General features: G+C 31.8%; 3 protein-coding genes across 4 annotated transcripts; all 3 read left to right on the forward strand.

Moving 5' to 3' along the window:
* LOC113873329 lies at positions 1–2,412 on the forward strand. The gene is made up of 2 exons (XM_027511401.1): positions 1–32; positions 121–2,412. The coding sequence occupies exons 1-2, from the start codon at positions 20–22 to the stop codon at positions 2,211–2,213; spliced, it is 2,106 nt and encodes a 701-aa protein (XP_027367202.1). The 5' UTR covers positions 1–19; the 3' UTR covers positions 2,214–2,412.
* A 1,313-nt stretch (positions 2,413–3,725) lies between these two features.
* Positions 3,726–16,079, forward strand: LOC113871979 (pullulanase 1, chloroplastic). 2 transcript variants are annotated; one of them, XM_027509092.1, is made up of 28 exons: positions 3,726–4,064; positions 4,169–4,310; positions 4,416–4,468; positions 4,648–4,756; positions 5,077–5,213; positions 5,318–5,517; positions 5,703–5,852; positions 6,535–6,595; positions 7,567–7,687; positions 8,254–8,344; positions 8,429–8,522; positions 8,644–8,739; positions 8,878–9,018; positions 9,289–9,339; positions 9,930–10,000; positions 10,167–10,259; positions 10,486–10,576; positions 11,653–11,724; positions 12,094–12,150; positions 12,813–12,881; positions 13,024–13,080; positions 13,160–13,234; positions 14,025–14,113; positions 14,304–14,381; positions 14,527–14,665; positions 15,082–15,191; positions 15,269–15,368; positions 15,793–16,079. In XM_027509092.1, exons 1-28 carry the CDS (start codon positions 3,864–3,866, stop codon positions 15,901–15,903), a joined length of 2,859 nt encoding a protein of 952 aa, XP_027364893.1. In that variant the 5' UTR covers positions 3,726–3,863; the 3' UTR covers positions 15,904–16,079. The 2 variants fall into 2 exon arrangements, with proteins under 2 accessions (XP_027364893.1, XP_027364892.1); XM_027509091.1 differs by having other exon boundaries at positions 3,822–4,064; positions 5,700–5,852; positions 15,793–15,981.
* Positions 16,080–18,163: 2,084 nt separating this feature from the next.
* Positions 18,164–19,421, forward strand: LOC113873276 (60S ribosomal protein L6, mitochondrial). Its single transcript, XM_027511327.1, has 2 exons — positions 18,164–18,285; positions 18,775–19,421. Exon 2 carries the CDS (start codon positions 18,798–18,800, stop codon positions 19,104–19,106), a length of 309 nt encoding a protein of 102 aa, XP_027367128.1. The 5' UTR covers positions 18,164–18,285; positions 18,775–18,797; the 3' UTR covers positions 19,107–19,421.
* Positions 19,422–19,918: the final 497 nt, after the last annotated feature.

Here is a 19,918-nt window from a genome sequence, read left to right on the forward strand (position 1 = left end):
AAGCAGAAGCACCAAGATTATGTTACTCGCGGGTAAGACTAATAATGTTTGTTTCATCAATCAAAATTACCTAGTCCTTTCTATGCATTGCAAACTAATCGTGATTGCGTTTGTTTTCAGTGGTGTGCAGTTTGATATATTCAAGAGAAATCAAGTCAAATGATATAATTCCGGCTCTGGCAAAAGTTTGGAACGTATTGGAACTGCGGATTCTGGTGTTAATTAGTCTCTCCTTGCAAATAGTCCTAATCGTTTTTGGCAACAGAAGGAAGCACATAGCCAACAAATGGCTACAACCCATGGTGTGGTTCACCTATCTGTCAGCAGATTGGGTTGCTACGGTTGCTCTGGGCATTCTTTCCAAAGACAGCAAAAATCCAAAATTAGACCCCAACTTCATAATTATGGCGAGTTGGGCACCCTTCCTTCTTGTGCACCTTGGTGGTCCTGACACAATCACTGCTTACTCTCTTGAGGATAATGAACTATGGCTGAGACACATGCTTGAGTTATTCTATCAGCTAGCAGTGGCAATTTATGTGGTTTATAGCTCATGGAATGGTAGCCACCTTAATTATGTTACCATTCCAGTTGTTGTCGCAGGAATAATCAAATATGGGGAAAGGACTTGGTCACTGAGTTATGGTAGCAGCCAAAAATTCAGAGAATCTATTCTCCCTCCTCCAGACCCAGGACCAAATTATGCAAAACTCATGGATGATTACACTGCCAAAAAAGCTGAGGGATACAAAGTTTCCTTCGGGGAAGTGATTGAAACTACTCCCATAGTATTGGGTCATTCTCAAGGGGCAATAACCAATGACCCTATTCCTGATGCTTCCTCTTTGCATGATGGATTCTATTTCTTCAAAATTTTCAAGTGTTTGTTTGCAGATCTCATCCTTAGTTTTCAAGACCACAAAAGCAGCCAAGGTTTCTTTCAGAACAAAACATGGGATTATGCTTTTAAGGTAATTGAGGTTGAGCTTGGATTGATGTATGATATGCTATATACAAAGGCAGTGCTAACATATTCCCACCTTGGCATTTTCCTCAAATTTGTGAGCTTTTCCTGTACACTCTCTGCATTTATTACCTTTTTTTTTGTGATAGATAAAGGACCCGTAGATTATGACCGGATCATTACTTTTGTGCTTTTCGCTGGAGCTATTTTTCTTGAGATATACGCGGTCATTGTTTTACTTTCTTCAAGTTGGGTAATGCTTTGGTTGAGCAAGCATAAGAATTGGAGAGTTAATATTCTCTACAGAATCATTTCAAGATTTCAAAAGTGTTTTAAACTCTCACATACTAAGAGGTGGTCTAATCTCATGTCACAATTCAATCTCATTAGGTTTTGCTTAAAAGATGAGCCAGTCAAATGCATCAAAATCCAGAAATTTCTTCACATCTATCAATTCTTCGAGAAGTCTTATTACCAACGAAAAAAGTTTGTCCCTGAGGACTTGAAAGAACTCATTTTTGAACAGCTTAAGGAGAAATCTAGGGGTGCATTGCATATTGAAACATGTAAAAAATTATGCGCTCACAGGGGTGATCAAGTTCTTAACAAATGGAACTGCCACACTCTTGATTGGAGCGCTGAGGTGGAGTTTGATCAAAGCATTTTGCTTTGGCATATTGCCACAGATCTTTGCTATTATTCAGATATAACTGATAACCGCAGTTGTAAGTACCTCCAAAGTTGTATAACTAGCAGATTGTTGTCAAATTATATGTTATATCTTCTTGTTATTTGTCCTTTTATGTTGCCCAATGGAATAGGACAGATCAGATTTGAAGACACCTGTGCGGAGGCTGGTGAACTTTTGCAAGAAAGAAAGTACATATCAAAAAGTAAAAAAGCTTGTAAGATGATACTTGGAGTGAAAACAGATATTCCACCATCAAAATTGAAAGGGGATAGAAGCAAGTCTGTGCTGTTTGATGCATGTAGGCTTGCCAAATGCATAGATTCTTTAGAAAAGGAGAAGAAATGGTCGAAAGAAGATAAATGGGAAATGATGAGTAAAGTTTGGGTGGAGATGCTGTGTCATGCAGCATGCCATTGTAGAGGATTTCAACATGCTAAGCAACTAAGCCAAGGTGGGGAGTTGCTGACCCATGTTTGGCTTTTAATGGCTCATTTAGGTATAACTGAACAGTTTCAGATTTCACAAGGTCATGTAAGGGCAAAGTTGGTGATCAGCTAAAAATGTATGGTGTGTAGTTGAAGTCTTTGGATTTCTTAAGCCTTTCCTCTTGCTCAAACAATTCTTATTTGCAGTATCAGTGTGTGATAGAACATAGGAATGTACCATCCCCTTTTGTGTTTTTAGTACTCTGCTTCCTTTATGGAAGAATAAGGCTACCTTCCCACTTTTCGTTTTGCTGATCCAAATCATGATATTTGTTTTGGTCACTCTATTATGCCTACTCGTCCCATCTAGCTTGTATTTTCTTCTAAAGAACTATTTTGAAGTTATAAAATTAAATTAAATTAAAAATACAAATATTTTAAAAGTTTAAAATAATTTATAAAAATCATAAACTAATTTTTGTAAGTTCAAATATATTTATTATAAGTTCTTCTAAATATCTTCATACTCCGTTGCTATAAATAATGTAGAATCTGTACATAAAGTTGAGAGTAGTAATTTTTATTTGAAATTTCAATACATGAATTGCATTCTTTTAAGGTGAAATTAGCAAATAACGTGCAGGGGTGTATAACTTACAATTTAGTCATAATTTAATATTATATTAGCCTTTATTACTATACTTTTTTCTTTCAAACAAAAATCAACTAATGATATAAACACTGTAAATTTATGTTAACAGGAGTATATAATATTATACTAATAAGTGATTTTGTTAATATAGAATATTAATTTACATTATTGATATATCAAGTGTTAATATAATATATTATTTATAGACTTTTAAAATTCATACTAATAATTTATTTTTATTAAACAAATATTATACCAATAAGTCTATTCTAATATTTGTAAATTATTTTTAGTCATTAAAATTTTATAACTTCGTGATTTATTACACACACATATATGTATATAATTTTAATTTTTATTTTAATTAATAATTATAAATCTATACTTATGTTTTAAAATATATTTAAATAATATTTTTATTTATTTTTAATTATAATAGTTACTCAATATTATACTTTAAAACTTCTTAATTTTTTAAGTTATCACAACATTTATCAATTATAATTATTTTATTTTAAGTGCTATTAATTATTTCTTACTTTATAAGTATTTTTACATAGAAAAGTAAGGTAGTGTAAAGGCTTTATTTTTCTTGAAATTAAAGAAAATTTTTTAATCTATATTTTAATATTTTAATCATATAAATTAATTATCTAATCATTAATTATATTAATTACTATGTTACCAATATTATATTTTAATATTTTTAAAAAATTGAAGTTCAATTATAATAATTTTATTTTTATAAATAAAAGTAGTAGTCGTAATAATAATAATAATTTATTAATTTAATTGACACTTTTTTTATATGTTAAGAATTACCTAAGTACTGAGTTTGCCTCGTGGTTTTAACACAGATAACCATAATGACGTAACAGTGTATGTTGATATGACTGCACCACACGTGTATACAACTTCTCAGATCCAAATCTCCGAGTATATACTACGCATCAAAAAATGTGTTTTTTCCAAGTAACAATGCTTTTCTTTTATAAACTTTTCCATTCATAATCATAATCATATCCTCGGAACATTACATTGAAAAAGCTCTTCAACTTTTCCTGAATGATCACTGATTCATGCCCACAAAAATTAATAAAGAAAATGGAATGCAATGAATGAGGAAAAAGAATGGTTGTGTTAGCATCATCCTCTTCTCTTTCTCTACCTTCACCTTTCACCCTTCTTCCTTCTTCCTTTCCTTGCCCTTCCTCACACGTTACCTTACAGTCTTCTACTTTCCAAACAAACCCAATTCGATTCCACACCCCACCAGTCATTTGCTGCTCCCTTTCTTCTTCTTCTTTGGAACAATCTGATTCATTTTCTCAGGTTCTTTTCTCCACAGACCCTTCTTCTTTAGATTGCTTCATTCAAGTTCATTTTTTTGGAATTGCTAACTGTTGGTTGGTTTTAAACGTGATGAGATGACACAGATGCACGATAGCTTGTTGTACTCAAAAGCCTATTGGGTTAGTGAATCTGTTATTGCTTGGAACATTGATGTTACCAACGGATTTTGCTACCTTCTTGCTAGCAAAAATGCTTCTTTGAGCACTGCAAATTGCAAGATTCAAGGTTTCAATCTCCAACAATTCCTTCTACACTAGTTCTTGGATTACTTGTTTACAAATAATTTTAAGCGGACATTGACTCTTTGAATTGCTAAATGACAATTAACAGGTGAGGATTTGAAAATTCAGCTTCAAGAGGACAGGGATGGCCTTCCTGCAAACGTAATTTACCCTTTTAGTCTAACTGACGTCTTTAAGATTTTTTATAAACATCAAGCACTGCTAAGTAGTGCTGATTCCTTCCTTTATGGTTCTATTATTTTTTACAATGCGGTGGCTTTAACATACAGTGGACTGGAATGAGGACTATTTACTTACTACTGCTAACCTTGCATTTTCAGGTGGTGGAGAAATTTCCACACATTCGAGGTTATAGAGCTTTCAAATTGCCACCTGCTTTGGATGTTAAACCTCTTCTTAAATCCCAGTTAGCGGTTGTTATTTGCGACTGTAAGTCCTCTTCTTTTTGCAATATATATAAGGCAGGATGTTCTTACACTAGTGTAAGCTCTTACACCAAATCTTACATTTAACGGGTTATATATATATATAGGTTATGTAAACACGTGTTTTCACCTGGCTTCTTTATTAGCTTAGCATAGTTTGTTTCTCGTGTATGCTGTACTGCATTAGATTGTAAAGTAAATGCTCTTTGCAGCATGTGCTTTGCAGTATATCTAATTGTAATTTAAGTTCGTATTGCAGAAGAAAAAGTTATGTTGCAGTCACTGGTAGACACTAATAGTATTTCCTTTCTTCATTTTGCACAGTTGACGAGAAGTGCAGGAATTGTACTGATTTGCAGTTACCTGGTGTTTTAGATGAGCTTTTCTCATATAGTGGTCCCCTTGGTGCACTTTTCTCTGAGGAAGCTGTGTCACTTTACCTGTGGGCGCCAACTGCTCAAGTATATTATCTTTCATTGAAAGAAAAAACTTATTTTTTGTGCTCTCTTTAGCCTTATCTGCATATTAATATATATCTTTGCACATATCTTTTTGGTTAATATAGGCAGTACGTGCTTACATCTATAAGGACCCAGTGGGAGATGATCCCATAGAAATTGTTCACCTTGAGGAGGAAAATGGCGTTTGGAGAACTATTGGACCGGCAACTTGGGAGGGTTGTTACTATGTTTATGAAGTATGTGTTTACCACCCTAGCACTTTGCGGGTTGAAAAATGCTATGCAAATGATCCATATGCTAGAGGGTATGCTCTGTTCATGTCAGTTTGCCATCAATTATCTTTTGCAAATTGTTTCTATTCTCTAGATTCTAGAATTTTCACAAGTAATTGAGTATCATTTAGTGATACATTTCAAGTGATTACATATAAAATTTAATTTCCCTAATGATTTGCTGATTTTGAACCCTTTTTTTTCTGTATTTAAGCAGACTTTCATCAGATAGCAGGCGGACATTTCTACTTAATCTTGATTCTGATGAGTTAAAACCTGATGGATGGGCTAATCTGGAAAATGAGAAACCTATTTTACATTCTTTCTCTGATATAAGCATATATGAAATGCACATAAGGGATTTCAGGTAACTATTTAACGATGTCTTTGAATTTATTCAAAGATCAATTTGTCTTTTATTTCCGAAAGCTTACAATAAGGGAACTTTTATGAAATCCAGAAAAGATCTAAGTGAGCTTTCAGAAATATGTGTATGCCTCAAGCCCTCAAATTAAAATTAGAATAATGGTTTGTATTTCTTATTTGTGAAATTACAATTTTCAGTGTTCTCTCCTTATGTTGCAAAAATCCCTTGGCAACTTTTAATTCTGCTTTTGAGAGTAAATGCCCAAAAATTTATCCTGGAGTACTCCTACATGCTGAAATGGGTGCTCGTGATTTAGTGGTTTGTTTCTGTAGAAAAAGAAGAAAATAATGAGAGGATAGAGGGATAGAAAAACAAGGGCAAATTAAATAACTTAGGTTGCCTATTTGCTCTCTTTCTTATAAAAATAATTATGTTCATATTTGTTGTTTTCTCTTGAATTTTAATAATTTTCAGTTCTGATTTCTTCTAATAGGTTTAGGCTTGAATTCCCAAGTATATTGCTAGTTGTTGCTGCATATTAATCTATTTCCATAATCTTTAAAGTAGCTAATTATTGTGCTTATTTTTAGAAGTACCACTTAGTTGTGCCTCTTGCTTTGAGTTTTTATATAATTTTCTTCCTCATTCTAAATTCTGTTACATTTTGCTTGTTTCCACATAGTGCCAGCAACGTCTCTGTGCAACCTGATTTTCGTGGTGGATATCTAGCCTTTACGTTGCCGGTAATTCTAAGTTCAAGCTATTGATGGAGTTCAATAAGAATAAAAGTGTCCATCTTCTATAATAGTAATGGAAATATGGAATAATACTTTTTCTTCCAATTTTTCACTTGTTTTGCCATGTTAATTTTCTTCTTATTTGACTAAATTATAGTTGTGATTCAATCTTTTGAAAGTTATAGAAATCATCAAATGAGAAAATTACGAGCACAAATGCCATGTCATAAATTCACTTCAGCAAGATGCTTGCATGAAGAAAACCTAAGATATATTGAATTCATAAGATTACCTAATCTGAATTCTATTAGTTCAATTATGTGAACACTCACTTGATCATGCTGAAAGATGGACTAGCTTTGTGAAGATATATTCCTTTTTTCATATAAGCCTACTGTGATTGGACCATCTGCTACTGCACCTGCAATTTGTCACACTACTTTTTTCCCTTTTGGACATATATCATTACTGCTGATATTTGTGTGTTTAATTCTCATGTTCTTTCTTGCTGTAAATAGACATAGGAAACTTGCTGTAAATAGGTTTTATCAAATCCTATAATTAAGGTGTTTGGTTTATGTATTTTGTAAATAAAAATCAAACAGCTGACAGGATTAGTCTCAAGGTTTTCACAAAATTCGGTCTAATTTGATACCATAGTTTGTGATCTTGGGCTTAAAAAACAGCAGTCACGTCATTTCAGCTACCACCGTCAAGGCTGGGTAATTGGTTTCCACACCCTCACTTGAGCTATTTCACTTGCTCAAGTTTAATCAATTATTTGTTATTCATTCTCAAATTCATGTAAATGCCATTCACAAAACGAAGGTTGGTCATTTTAGCTGATGCAACTAAAGAACTATTTAGTCCAAAACAGAATGATATATTGAAAGCAAGATTGATATGTGACTAAAATAATAAGTGCATTATTAACTGCTATGATGGAATTTGAATTAACAAGGAGCATATGTTTGAAGGATTCAGCAGGTGTACTTCATCTAAAGAAATTAGTAAGTGCTGGTATCACCCATATCCATCTATTGCCAACATTTCAGTTTGCCGAGGTTGATGATCAAAAGGAGAACTGGAGATTTGTTGGTAAGGTTTATGGCAGATTATCCTATGAATAAACCCTTTTTTCACAGTTAAACCCCCTCCCATCCCGTGCATTAAGTCATGGAACTTCTACTTCTTGAATCGATAATATGGGGCTTTCATCCTTATAACATTTTAACAATAAAAAAAATTATATACTTTTAATTTTAGTGGCAATATAAATGAAAAATATTAAAAGGAATCTCACATAATATCTAGTGTCAGAGGTTAAGCTATGCTTTTAACCCTCTTGGGTTTCCTTAATTGGGGCAACTTTGTCTTCATTTACATATACATACATAACATACCCTTATACATTTTTTTTTGTTTGCTAAATATCCATGTCTGTGTGTATTTGTGTAAATATGTGACAGTGTGAGTCTGTCTGTCTTCTTATATATCACTTATTATGTATGACCTACATCTCTTTTTCTTTTTGTTACTTGTGGAAACTTTATGGACGTTCTTTTTATTTTGAAGCTTATAACTAAGCTATGTGGCAAAATATCTGATGATTATATTCTTTTGATTTATCTTATGATTGTTATCTGACACAAGCACCCTGATAGATACCTCAATACTGGAAAGTTTGCCACCTGATTCAGATCACCAACAAGCTCTCATCATGGCCATCCAAGACATTGATGGATATAACTGGGGGTAAGCTCCTAAATGCCAAATTGATTGACAATTCCAACATTTTTTTATGGTGGAGTTTGCTTATTTATGTTTTACCTTAAACAGGTACAACCCTGTTCTTTGGGGTGTTCCTAAAGGCAGTTATGCAAGTAATCCAAATGGTCCAAACCGTACAATTGAGTTCCGCAAGATGGTTAAGGTCATCCATAGATCTAATCTTCTATTTAATTTTGTAATGTGGATCAGTAATTATATTGTCTATATAGTCAGTTAAATCAATTTTTTGTTGTTCTGTCTCTTGGAATTTATATACATTGCAGGCTCTTAACCATATTGGCCTCCGTGTTGTGTTGGATGTTGTCTACAATCATTTGCAAGGAAAAGGGCCCTTTGATGAACACTCTGTCCTTGATAAGGTCATGCATTATCATGAAGTTTTCTTTGTTGGACCTGTAATTGTTTAGATATGAATATGCCTAGCTGTGCTGTTGAATATTTCTTTACTATTTTGTAAAGCCTACTGTTTTTGTGGTGTGACACAATGTATCTTATAGATTGTTCCCGGTTACTATCTAAGAAGGAATACTGATGGTTTCATTGAGAACAGTACTTGTATGAACAATACTGCTAGTGAGCACTTTATGGTCGAGCGTTTGATCATTGATGACCTTGTACACTGGGCAGTCAATTACAAGGTTATTGTTTACATCATTCATCGTTGTTCATTTATTACCTTTAAGATTTTTATGAATTGGAAGCATTTTCTATTTATTGGATGCACCCAGTGAATTCCTGATGGTACATACTGTTGTTCTTTGTTATATAGGTTATCTAGTTTTGAAGGATTTATTTCTTATTCTCCCCGTAATTGAACTTTCCATTTTTCAATCAAAAGAAACAAAAATGTATAATGGAGTTCCATAAATTGTCATTCATGGACTATAAGATACTTTTTTATTTTTCAGATTGATGGATTCAGATTTGATCTTATGGGTCATATAATGAAGAGCACAATGGTATGTAATTCACTCTGTTGATTGTGGAAGCCCATAAAAATTGCTTGGTGACTGTGGCTTGAATTTTGGATATAATTTCAAAATGCTGCAATAAGAATTGAATGATAAATTGTAGGGACTAGGGGACTAGGGATGACAAACTAAATTTAACTTCAATAATGTCAAGTTATCATGATTTTGGATTATGTGTTGTATCCAAATAAAAAGCTAATAAAAGATGAATCTGACATCATATATGTTAGATACCCAAAACAGAATAACACTGAATAAGACTTTTATTAACGCTTTCTAAAGAATACAACAAGAACAGCTGAAATACAATGGCAATCTCAGGATAATTCGAGAGTCCTGTCTCTCCCTCCCTCGTAATGAATTTCTTATTCTTCCCTTCCTCACTAAACACTCTCACCCACCCTTTATAGGGTTCTAGATTACAATAGCCTGACATGGTTATATCTGTTTACAATTATAACTAACTTCTATTTCCGGTTTTAGCTTTCCTTTGATAGACCTTCTTTATTATGGGGCGTGGTTTATGCCTATCAATATATCACTAATACACACATTTTGACCTCATGATGTGGATACAGGTGAAAGCAAAAGATGCCCTCCATGGTTTAGCTAAAGCAAAAGATGGAGTTGATGGTTCAAGCATCTACATGTACTTGTTCCTCAATGTTGGTTTTATAATTAGATACATTGGTGTATTTCTTTGTTATCTTCATCCCTCTTCTTTTTACTTAGTTGTTTGTTATTGTTGCCTCATATTCTTTAGTTTTTTCCTTTCCCTTTCAATTGTAAAAAAAAAAAAAAAAAAAAAAAAAAAGATATGGTGAAGGATGGGACTTCGGTGAAGTTGCCAAAAATGGACGTGGGATAAATGCTTCTCAGTTCAATCTCCCAGGAACACAAATTGGGAGGTAGGATTTGTCTATTCTCATTAAGTGTTGTTTAATAATTTTCTATTTTATTATAATGCTAAAGATACAACTTCTGAGTGGAATACCTTTTTTTTAACTGCAAAGCAAGTTAATTGAAGCATGCAAAGGAATTGGTCACCATTGCATAAAATTAAGGTTTTTAAATCCAAAATACTCTGCATAAAATACTTTTTGCTGTTTAGTCATGTTTAAATGTAATATTCAGCTTTAATGATCGAATTCGAGATGCTGTACTTGGTGGATCTCCATTTGGCCACCCTCTTCAACAGGGTTTTGTGACTGGTCTCCTTTTGCAGGTATCTTCTTTCTTTGTTTTATCACTTGTTTTTCACTTTATAAGCATTACTTTAGTGGTAATAATATCTTTCTTCCTTTATTTTTCCTTCCTAGTTTTTCTAGTGTTGATTAAACTCATTGCCATGAAGGCTATACACAAATCTGTGATTTGGAATGCTTATGGTTGATACTTGATAATTTATATCATCTGTTCAACATTAAAAAATAATTACTTTCATAAACATAAAATGCTATCTTTATGAAAGTCACTATATTAAAATTGAAACTTTGTATGTTGCCTTCTAAGTTGAATCAAACCTAGGGCAAGGTAACGAGTGTGGTGCTAGACATTATGTTTTACTTTTCCTTAAGCTTCTTAGAAATCTAAATATTAAATGTGTGTTTGTATTAGCCATGAAAAGATTATTTCAACAATTGTTTATATTCGTAATCAATTATTGATATAATAAATTATATCAGACAAGTTTTATGTTTCGATATGTTTGATGAGAAGTAATTTTAAGATAATCTATTTCATTTGGATTGTCTAAAAAATCACTTTTATTGATAATTACAAAAAACGAGATGAAGTTATTGGTATTAGTTGGTTTTAAATTTGAAGTTTTTGACTATTAGGAATGAAATGGAAAAAGAAAAGTTAGCTAAAAATGATATGATAGTTTTTAATCATAATCTCCAAAATTTTTCTACTGTTGAATTTATTTTTTTTATCTTTTTACTAATTCACCAAACATACCCGATTTTTTGAAACAACATTTATTCTTGCAAATAGAAGCTTTCATTTCTTAAAAAGAATCTTTACCACACACACCATAAAATTAAATGTCCACAAACGAATTGTCATGTTTTCAATTTCTACATCTTTTTTTTTCGAAGTTTAAGATCTGACTTTCCTGCTATTTCTCATCCTTTTATCGGTTCATGATAATTAGATTTGGCTTATTTAGCTGAATTCTAATGTGATTCTTTGTTACAAATTAACATCTGGAGAAAAATGCATGGAAATTCTGTTTAATACTTTCTCACAATTTTATTCAAAAACTTCTGAGTGTTGGAATTCATCCTCTGTATGCAGCCTAATGGCCATGACCATGGAACAGAAGCTAATGAGAAATCCATGCTTACTGCATCAATGGATCATATCCAGGTTTTGGCTTTATGGAACATGCTGTTGGAATTATTGAATATAGAAGTGCCTGCTGAAAATTTTGATAGGAATTTCTCCAGTTTCACTACATGTAAATTTGGTGTTTTCAGTTTGATAAACATATATCCTTTTTTTCAGCTTTTGAATAGTTGTATCATTTAAGCCAATAGTTAGCATTATGATCAGGGAAGATGGTTAGGAAAAGCTTTGAACACAATTTTGATGTATGGCATAATTTTTTATATTATATAAGATAGTATTATTGACTGCTAGACTGCTAGTGTTTTGTTTTATTCTTTTGTCATATGGAGATCATTTGAATATTATACCATATGATTTTTTTAGCATATTCTGTCATTTTTTTACTAGATTGGAATGGCTGCAAACTTGCAAGATTTTGTGTTAACCAATTCTGAAGGAGAGGAGGTATTAATAACTTGGTCCATTTGCTTTGTCTACCAAAGTTAAACTCGTGCTTTCTGCATACTGTTTGAACAGATATCACTGTTGTTCTATTTTCTTATTTCTAATTGGTTCACTAATTTAGTTTTAACGTTTAAAATGCACAAGGAATTGTGAAATAATGTTGGAATTCTCAATTAATTCCTATTTTGTTGTTTGGATGTATGATTTAGTGTTTTCTTTTTAAGAAATTAAAAGGTGTCAGTGTTTAAAAATTAAATGTCCAACTGTCCACTGTTTAATGCTTCAATTACTTGGAATTGTCATAAGCAGCTAAAATTCTAATTCTGAAAATCATACCAAAGTAATTGGACCAATTCTAGGATGGAATTGGTTCCAATTCCGGGGGTACTATTAACTTATTATACATGATATGATTAATAAAAATATGGAGATTGTGAGTATCTTACATATATTGGGAATACTGATACTGCTTCCAGATTTGACTGGTTTTTGTTCTGGCTATATGTAACACATTTGTGATTTGTGACATGCGCAAAAATGAAAATGGATGAATCTTTTTTCAATTGGATGCCGTTGTCAAACTTCAAAAGATTTATACAAGTTAGAATGAGAATTCTTTGTATGAGAAATATTGTCTAATAACTTGATTTTGATGGTCTCAGGTGAAAGGGTCAGAAATATTGACCCACGATGGCACACCTGTTGCATATGCCTCATGCCCCACAGAGACTGTAAGCTTTTTCACTTATATATTCCTTGACTGTTCTGCTTCCTATGAATGTACTCTGTAATCATTTTCAACAATGTGAAGGAGACAGAGGATAAAAGTACTTTGAGCCAGAGATCTAATTGACATCTTTAGTTGTTTTGTAGATCAATTATGTTTCTGCTCATGACAATGAAACCCTATTTGACATAGTTAGCTTAAAGGTATTGTAAATATTCTCAACATCCTGTTTTGGTCATGCAATTTTTTGAATGGTATCTGATACAATTCTATTCCTTACAGACTCCAATGGATATCTCTGTAGCTGAGAGATGTAGGATAAACCATTTGGCTACCAGTATTATAGCATTATCACAGGTTAAAGAAGTTAAATGGTTTTATTCAACATTAAAATTAAAAACTTGAGATTTTATATCTCTATTATTTTTGTTGATTATTTATATTCTTGTCTTGGAGGCTTCATTAAGTACATAAATAGGTAGGGTAGCATAAAAAAATATATGATATGAAGTTAGTAAACTTGGACAGATATGAGCAATTTACTCTGGCAAAAATGCTATTCTTTATATAATTAAACCTGAGGAAGTAGTGGCTGGGGTGATATCATTAGCAGTGTTGCTGATAACTCCTGATGCTTTACTCATCATTGTTTTAAGAGAATAGCTGTTATTCATGTGCAGAGATATTATAAATCTTTAGTACATTTTTCAGCCTTGTGTTTTTTTGTTTTTTTTTTTCATCTCTTTCTTTTTTTCGGTTGTTGTCCTGGAGGATATCTAACCCCTTCTCAGTGTGCATGCTTCTTTTCTCTCTAATAAATTTTACTTATTTTATCCAAAAAATGAAGATGCTGAGGTTAAAAGGAGAAGATTTTTGGTGCTAACTTTGTATGAGAGGCAGAGGTAACATAAATTAACTACTTCAATCCTCTTCCTCCACTGATTAGAGCATGATGTTATCTCTCTAAATAAGTGCCTCTGTGATGTCATGGCAATTTGAACTTTTGTGGACAAGTCTCTTGACTTACAAAAGAGTCCACAATTATTGGAGGCATCTTTTATTTCTACAACTGAAACTAAAATTTCATTCCTGAAGTAAGCATGAAAATTGTGAAGTCTATTCTGGTAATTAGAGCTTTTATTCTTAGGGTATTCCATTTTTCCACTCTGGAGATGAGTTACTCCGCTCAAAATCACTGGATCGAGATTCATACAATTCTGGTGATTGGTTCAACAGGTATTTTTCCACATTCAACCTCTGCTATAATAATAATTGACTTTGCCAAAATTAGTATATCATATACTCCATTATAATGTTCTAATATTCATAGTTGTTAAAACAGTCTGGTTTATTTTCCATGGATTTAGTGCCACTTATAATGTGTTTCCTTCTGCAAATAACTTTGCTTTTACTCTCCCATTTTCAGGCTAGACTTTACGTACAATCATAATAATTGGGGTGTTGGACTTCCTCCTCAGGAAAAAAATGAAAAGAACTGGCCACTGTAAGCATTTAAATATTTCATCATCATCATCATTTGTAAAATATGTTATTAATGTCATTGGGTTATTGAAATTGTGATGTGCAGCTAACCTATTGTTAGTTTAGACCTTATATTCAATGATCTCGAATCTCCTTTGATTTCTCAGAATCAAACCAAGACTGGCAGACCCATCCTTCAAGCCTCAAAAAATTGACATCCTTACTGCAGTGGACAATTTCTTAAACCTGTTGCGTATAAGGTACTCTTCACCACTTTTCCGCTTGAAGACAGCAAATGATATCCAGGTAAGATATTTTGAATTTCGCAGTCATGTAAAATTATTTCATCAATTGGTGCTGGATTCTTAAGTGCTTAACCGGCAAAGAAATATTCTTTATTAGCAACTAATTTTTTCATCATAGATTGATAATAAATCTTCTCATTCGGCTAAAACATCATTATTTTCATTTTTGTTTCTAATTATTTATTAGTTTAAATATATTTTTAATTCCTGAAAATATCCCTTTTTTACTGTAGTCCCTATAAAAAAATTATTAGTTTTTAATTCCTAAAGATTACGAAATCATGTTTTTAGTCTCAATGTTCTGGGATCCTACAGGTACGTGATTAAACAGCTTGAGCAAACGTGCATAAAACATTAATGTTTCAAGACCTGAGATTTTTGATATACAAGACCTAAGATTATATGTTATATCTTCAGCAACGAGTACGCTTTCACAATACTGGACCATCATGGGTTTTGGGAGTCATAGTGATGAGCATTGAAGATGGTCATGAAGGCATTCCTGGGTTGTCTCAGCTGGATCCCATGTATGATAAAGCACATAGCAATTTTTTTGTTGATGACTTTGAACATCCTTAAGTTATGTTGACAATGGTGTTGGCAGATATTCGTTCATTGTTGTTGTTGTCAACGCGAGTCCAAAAGAAGTATCATTTGTTAGCCCTGCCCTGCAATCAAGAACTCTTCAATTACATCCCATACAGGTGCTAATAACTCTTAAGAATTTAAATGATGAAAATTGTAATATTTTCAGGCTATGTTTCGGAAAGATTATATTTTGATGTACTATTCCAGTTTGGTGAATGAGTCAACTTCACTGTTAGAGAAATTCTTGAATAGACTTTCAGTTTTGGTAGAAATTTCAAGTTGCCTTTCTTTAAGTTCGTAATCTATTTAGATTAATATGATAACGTTCAGTTTTACCTTGAGTGACTGTGTTGCTGCATAAGGTTGTATGAATTGTGAGATAGCATTGTTATAATTGTAATGTTATTTTTCCTGTGGATTCAACAATCAACAGAACACATTAGTTAGTTTTCAACATGATTCTCTGGTTTGCTGTGGTACATTTATTCATTTATAATTTCAAAAGTGGTGATCTATTCCATTTTCTGTATTGGGTTGTAGGTATTGTCTTCTGATCAACTTGTTAAGAGCTCAACATACGAGGCATCTTCTGGCCGTTTTCTTGTGCCTCAAAGAACAACAGCTGTGTTCGTTGAGCCAAGGAATATTTGAGTCACTGCTTCTGTCAAATATGGGTTTGTCATGAATGTTAAAATTTCCTTGATACTACTGATGAGATACTAGTTTTGGTGCATGAGGATGGGTCTTTTGTGATCTTCAGACACTGAACATGTTTATTATATTATTATTTAATTATCATCGGTATGTATGAGTCTTCCATTGTTGATTATTGAACTTCTAATTAGTGTCTCTATTTACTCAATTATTGGTCTGATTTTAAAAACATGAAAGGGAAAGGAGGCGTGAGATATATTTTTTTTAATTTTAAACTGATTTTTATTTAAAATAAAAAATTGTCTTTTCTTTTTTCTAAAATATTTTTTCCAAACGATCAACTCAATGAACTCAATAAATTGTATCAAATTAATTAAATAATTGATTTTATCTTCATTAGTTTAGTTTTCAGGATCATATTTTAAGATTTGAGATATTTTTTTTCTTTAAATAAATATATGTTCTAATTAATATTCTAAATTTTGACGTTATCATTGGTCTTTTATGATGAATTTATATATTTTTATAGTATATTTATGAATTTTTTTCATTTTTTGAAATGATTTTTTTAAAGTGCATATTAAGTTATCAATGTGATGACCTGTATCAAACCTAACCTTTTTTTCATTAAGTTGATTCAATTCAGATTTATTGATTTTTAAAGCTGAACCAAATTAAATCAATTAATTTTGATTGGTTTAAAAATTTTCTCTTCCAAAATCGAATAAGTCTAGTAATCTACGTATATACATCCCTATAGAATATCTTCAACATTGACAACAAGTACAAGGGTTGGAACACATTATATTTCCCTCACCTTATATTATTTCTGCTATTTTATTCAAATTATCTTTACCTAAATTGTTTCTATTACTTAATGTTCTTGATTTTTGCTAAATGTTTGATGGAGAAAATATTGTGCACTAAGATATGCATCTTACATAAATATTTAAGTAAAATAGTTTTTACTTTTTGTGATCGAAGGAGTTGAGATTTTTCTGAAAAAAAAAAAAAAAAGAGTAATTCTAACAGCAAAAATTCTCATTATATGATATAACAATAAAAAAAAAAACTATTGAGCAAGCTATTCATAGCAAGCTTGTTAGCACATTTATATATAAAAGACTCTAATATTTTATTCTGCATTTTTTGAAAGTTTAAAAGAAGAGGGGGAAAAAACAGTTTGAAGGATAAGGAAGGAAAGAGAAAGGAGGATTATTACAAAATTTTCTAAATTGAAAAAATATGAGATTAAAGAGTTTTGAAGAATTTATAAACTTTTTTCCTTTTATTTAAAAATCCTTAAATAAGGATAATTATTACATAAGTCTTTTCATTTTCTCCCCTTCCTCTAAAAACCAACTCCTAAATAAGGCCTTAACATATGATAAATTTTTAAGATTAAGAAGCACTAACCACACATTTGACACCAGTTAAACTTTGTTTAGGAGTTTAAAAGAAGAAAAAAATTGATTTGAATGATAAAGAAAAGCATAAGGGATGAAAAAGGAATGTTAATAAAAAAAAATTTCAAACTATGGAGAACTTAAAAATATGATATTAGAAAGAGTTTTGAAATGTCTATGATACATCCCTCTCTTGCTTAAAAACTCTTAGACAAAGTCTTGAGGAATATAGTTGTCGTTTCACATATTTAAACCAAATTTCCAAACTAAGTTAAGCCCCATAATGTTTAAAGTAAAGTAATTTTGAACATAGAGTATATATCACACTGTATTATTGTTACATTCATTTTTTAACTATTTTGAATAGGAATATCTTAAAATATTTTTTATTTTCACAAGTTGAAATAAAAATATAAGAATAACACATAAATTTTTAACATTTTTTATTTTTAAAAAACTGTTAATAACAAAATATTGAATTTATCTATCTACTTTCCATTTAATTCTCTTTATTTTTATGGCGCATTCTCTACTTTTCTTTTCTAAAGGTTTTTTATACTTTTTTGGTTTTATTTTTCTTTTATATATTCTCATTAATAATATTTAAAATATATATTTTATTTTCAAGAATTGTCTGAGAACTCTTTTTTGTCAACTAGAAAATGTTTTATTTTTTTGTCAAAAAACTTTGGTCCATATTAATAGATTTGAAGGTTCGAAGTCTATGTCCAATAAGTGGTAACAAACAACTTGTTGAGCCAGGTAGTGAATGAAAGCAAAGACTAAAGAAGGCCCAGAAACATGGCCCAGCCCATATTAGTTTATGTTTCATCTGAGATGAGAATGCTGCAACAAGAGTTGTTTGTGATTCGTGAGCTGCACCTGCACCTGCACCTCTTTTCTCTCTCGACAATCCCGAATCAGAGGTAGCAATAGTGCAAGTGCTATTTCTCAGTGCGTGATTGACTGTACGGTGAGCGTTGCTACACCATTTCTTTCGTTTCAATTCTCACTCCTTAATTTAGGTCTGTGTTCATATGCAAGTATTAACATTTCAAGGAATTAGGTATTATTCTTTACCATTTAAGAAAAGAAGAACATAGTAGAGAAAGCATTTGTGCATATTATTTCTATCGTGTGAATCGATTGGTTAAAATTAGCATTTTTGTGGAGCTATATTATATTATACACACATTTTTTGTTATGAGATTTCGATAATACATTTCGTATGGTAATTTATACCCACTGTTCTAGTGCATACTTTGATTTCGTTATTTGTGTCTGATCTCTTGTCTGCAATGTGTTACTCTAAAATTATAATCAATTTGTTTCTGTTATAATGGGTCTAACATTCTCTATACAAAATTTGATCTTTGTATTCTTTTTTTTTTTTTCCTCTCTAGTTTGATTCATTTATCAATTTTTTTTAGTTTTTTATAATTTTGTTTTCTGACAATTTCAGGCGACTGTTTTGCTTTGTAATTGATGGAGGCCAAATTTTTTCGCTTTCTCAAGATTGTGGGTGTTGGATACAAAGCCAGAGCCGAAGCTGCGGGTCGTCTTTTGTATCTCAAATTGGGGTACAGTCATGAGGTGGAATTAGCTGTTCCTCCTGCTGTCCGTGTTTTCTGCTTCAAAAACAATGTAATTTGTTGTACTGGCATTGACAAGCAAAGGGTGCACCAGTTTGCGGCTACCGTTCGGACTTGTAAACCACCTGAAGTTTACAAAGGCAAGGGCATAATGTATGCTGATGAAGTTATCAAGAAAAAACAAGGAAAGAAGTCTAAATAATCATATAATCTTTAGTTGATTTCATCAAATCTGGAACTCATGTACATTGGCCAGACCTTTTCTGCAGAATGATTCAGTCTAGAGTCTAGCCTTCAAACAATTTCAATGTTGGAATCCTTGAACTGAGCATTATGGATAATCAAGTCTTGGCCTTGAAACAACAATAATTTCTTGCTTCAGTATGATTGATTTGTATCTTTTAGAGTTCGCCTTACTTTGTTGAGATATTTTATCTTAGGCATTTAATATTGTGTTAAAACTTAAAACTCTCATTTTCCTTGCCACTCTAGTATGTCCCTTATGGGGGTGGGGATCCTGACCATTTTCTTTTTGTTCCCTTCTACTAAAAATTGAAATTTTGTTATAGGATGGTTCATTTTAAATTGAAATTATATGATTTAAATTCCATTTCATTTTAAATCATATTTTATCTATGATGCTTAATTAAAGCTTGTGTCCACATTTCTAAACTTGCAAGTTATAACTGGCTTCACTTTGATCTAAGCCCTTAAATGAAGTGTGTATTAAAGCTTCCTATTTTGATGTTAAGGACCTGATTACATTATGCTTCAAGCTTCCGACGTATAAGAAGCTTGTAGTGCTGGACATATCCACCACCGAAACATACTCTCTAAGGAATCTAAATGATCCCCTTTGTTTTTTGTGGTTTCCATGTTCATAGTTATTTTAACGTATTTATCTAACTTAGAAGTAAAACAAAAGTCTGAGTCCAGTATCCATTAAATGAACAAGTATTTTATACCCAATAGGGGATTATTTGGTTGGTTCCCTTTTGTAATCTATTCTGAAAT

The sequence above is a fragment of the Abrus precatorius genome, unplaced genomic scaffold (assembly GCF_003935025.1).
Source record: "Abrus precatorius isolate BTA unplaced genomic scaffold, Abrus_2018 Scaffold7, whole genome shotgun sequence".
Taxonomy (NCBI): domain Eukaryota; kingdom Viridiplantae; phylum Streptophyta; class Magnoliopsida; order Fabales; family Fabaceae; genus Abrus; species Abrus precatorius.

Bases quoted from the DNA above. Each gene is read 5' to 3' on its own strand.
- LOC113871979 (XM_027509091.1), top strand. From the start codon at position 3,864: ATGGTTGTGTTAGCATCATCCTCTTCTCTTTCTCTACCTTCACCTTTC. The intron at 10,001-10,166 runs GTACTTGTTCCT...AAAAAAAAAAAG, and splicing joins GATGGTTCAAGCATCTACAT to ATATGGTGAAGGATGGGACT. The intron at 14,114-14,303 runs GTATTTTTCCAC...TCCCATTTTCAG, and splicing joins TCTGGTGATTGGTTCAACAG to GCTAGACTTTACGTACAATC.
- LOC113873276 (XM_027511327.1), top strand. From the start codon at position 18,798: ATGGAGGCCAAATTTTTTCGCTTTCTCAAGATTGTGGGTGTTGGATAC.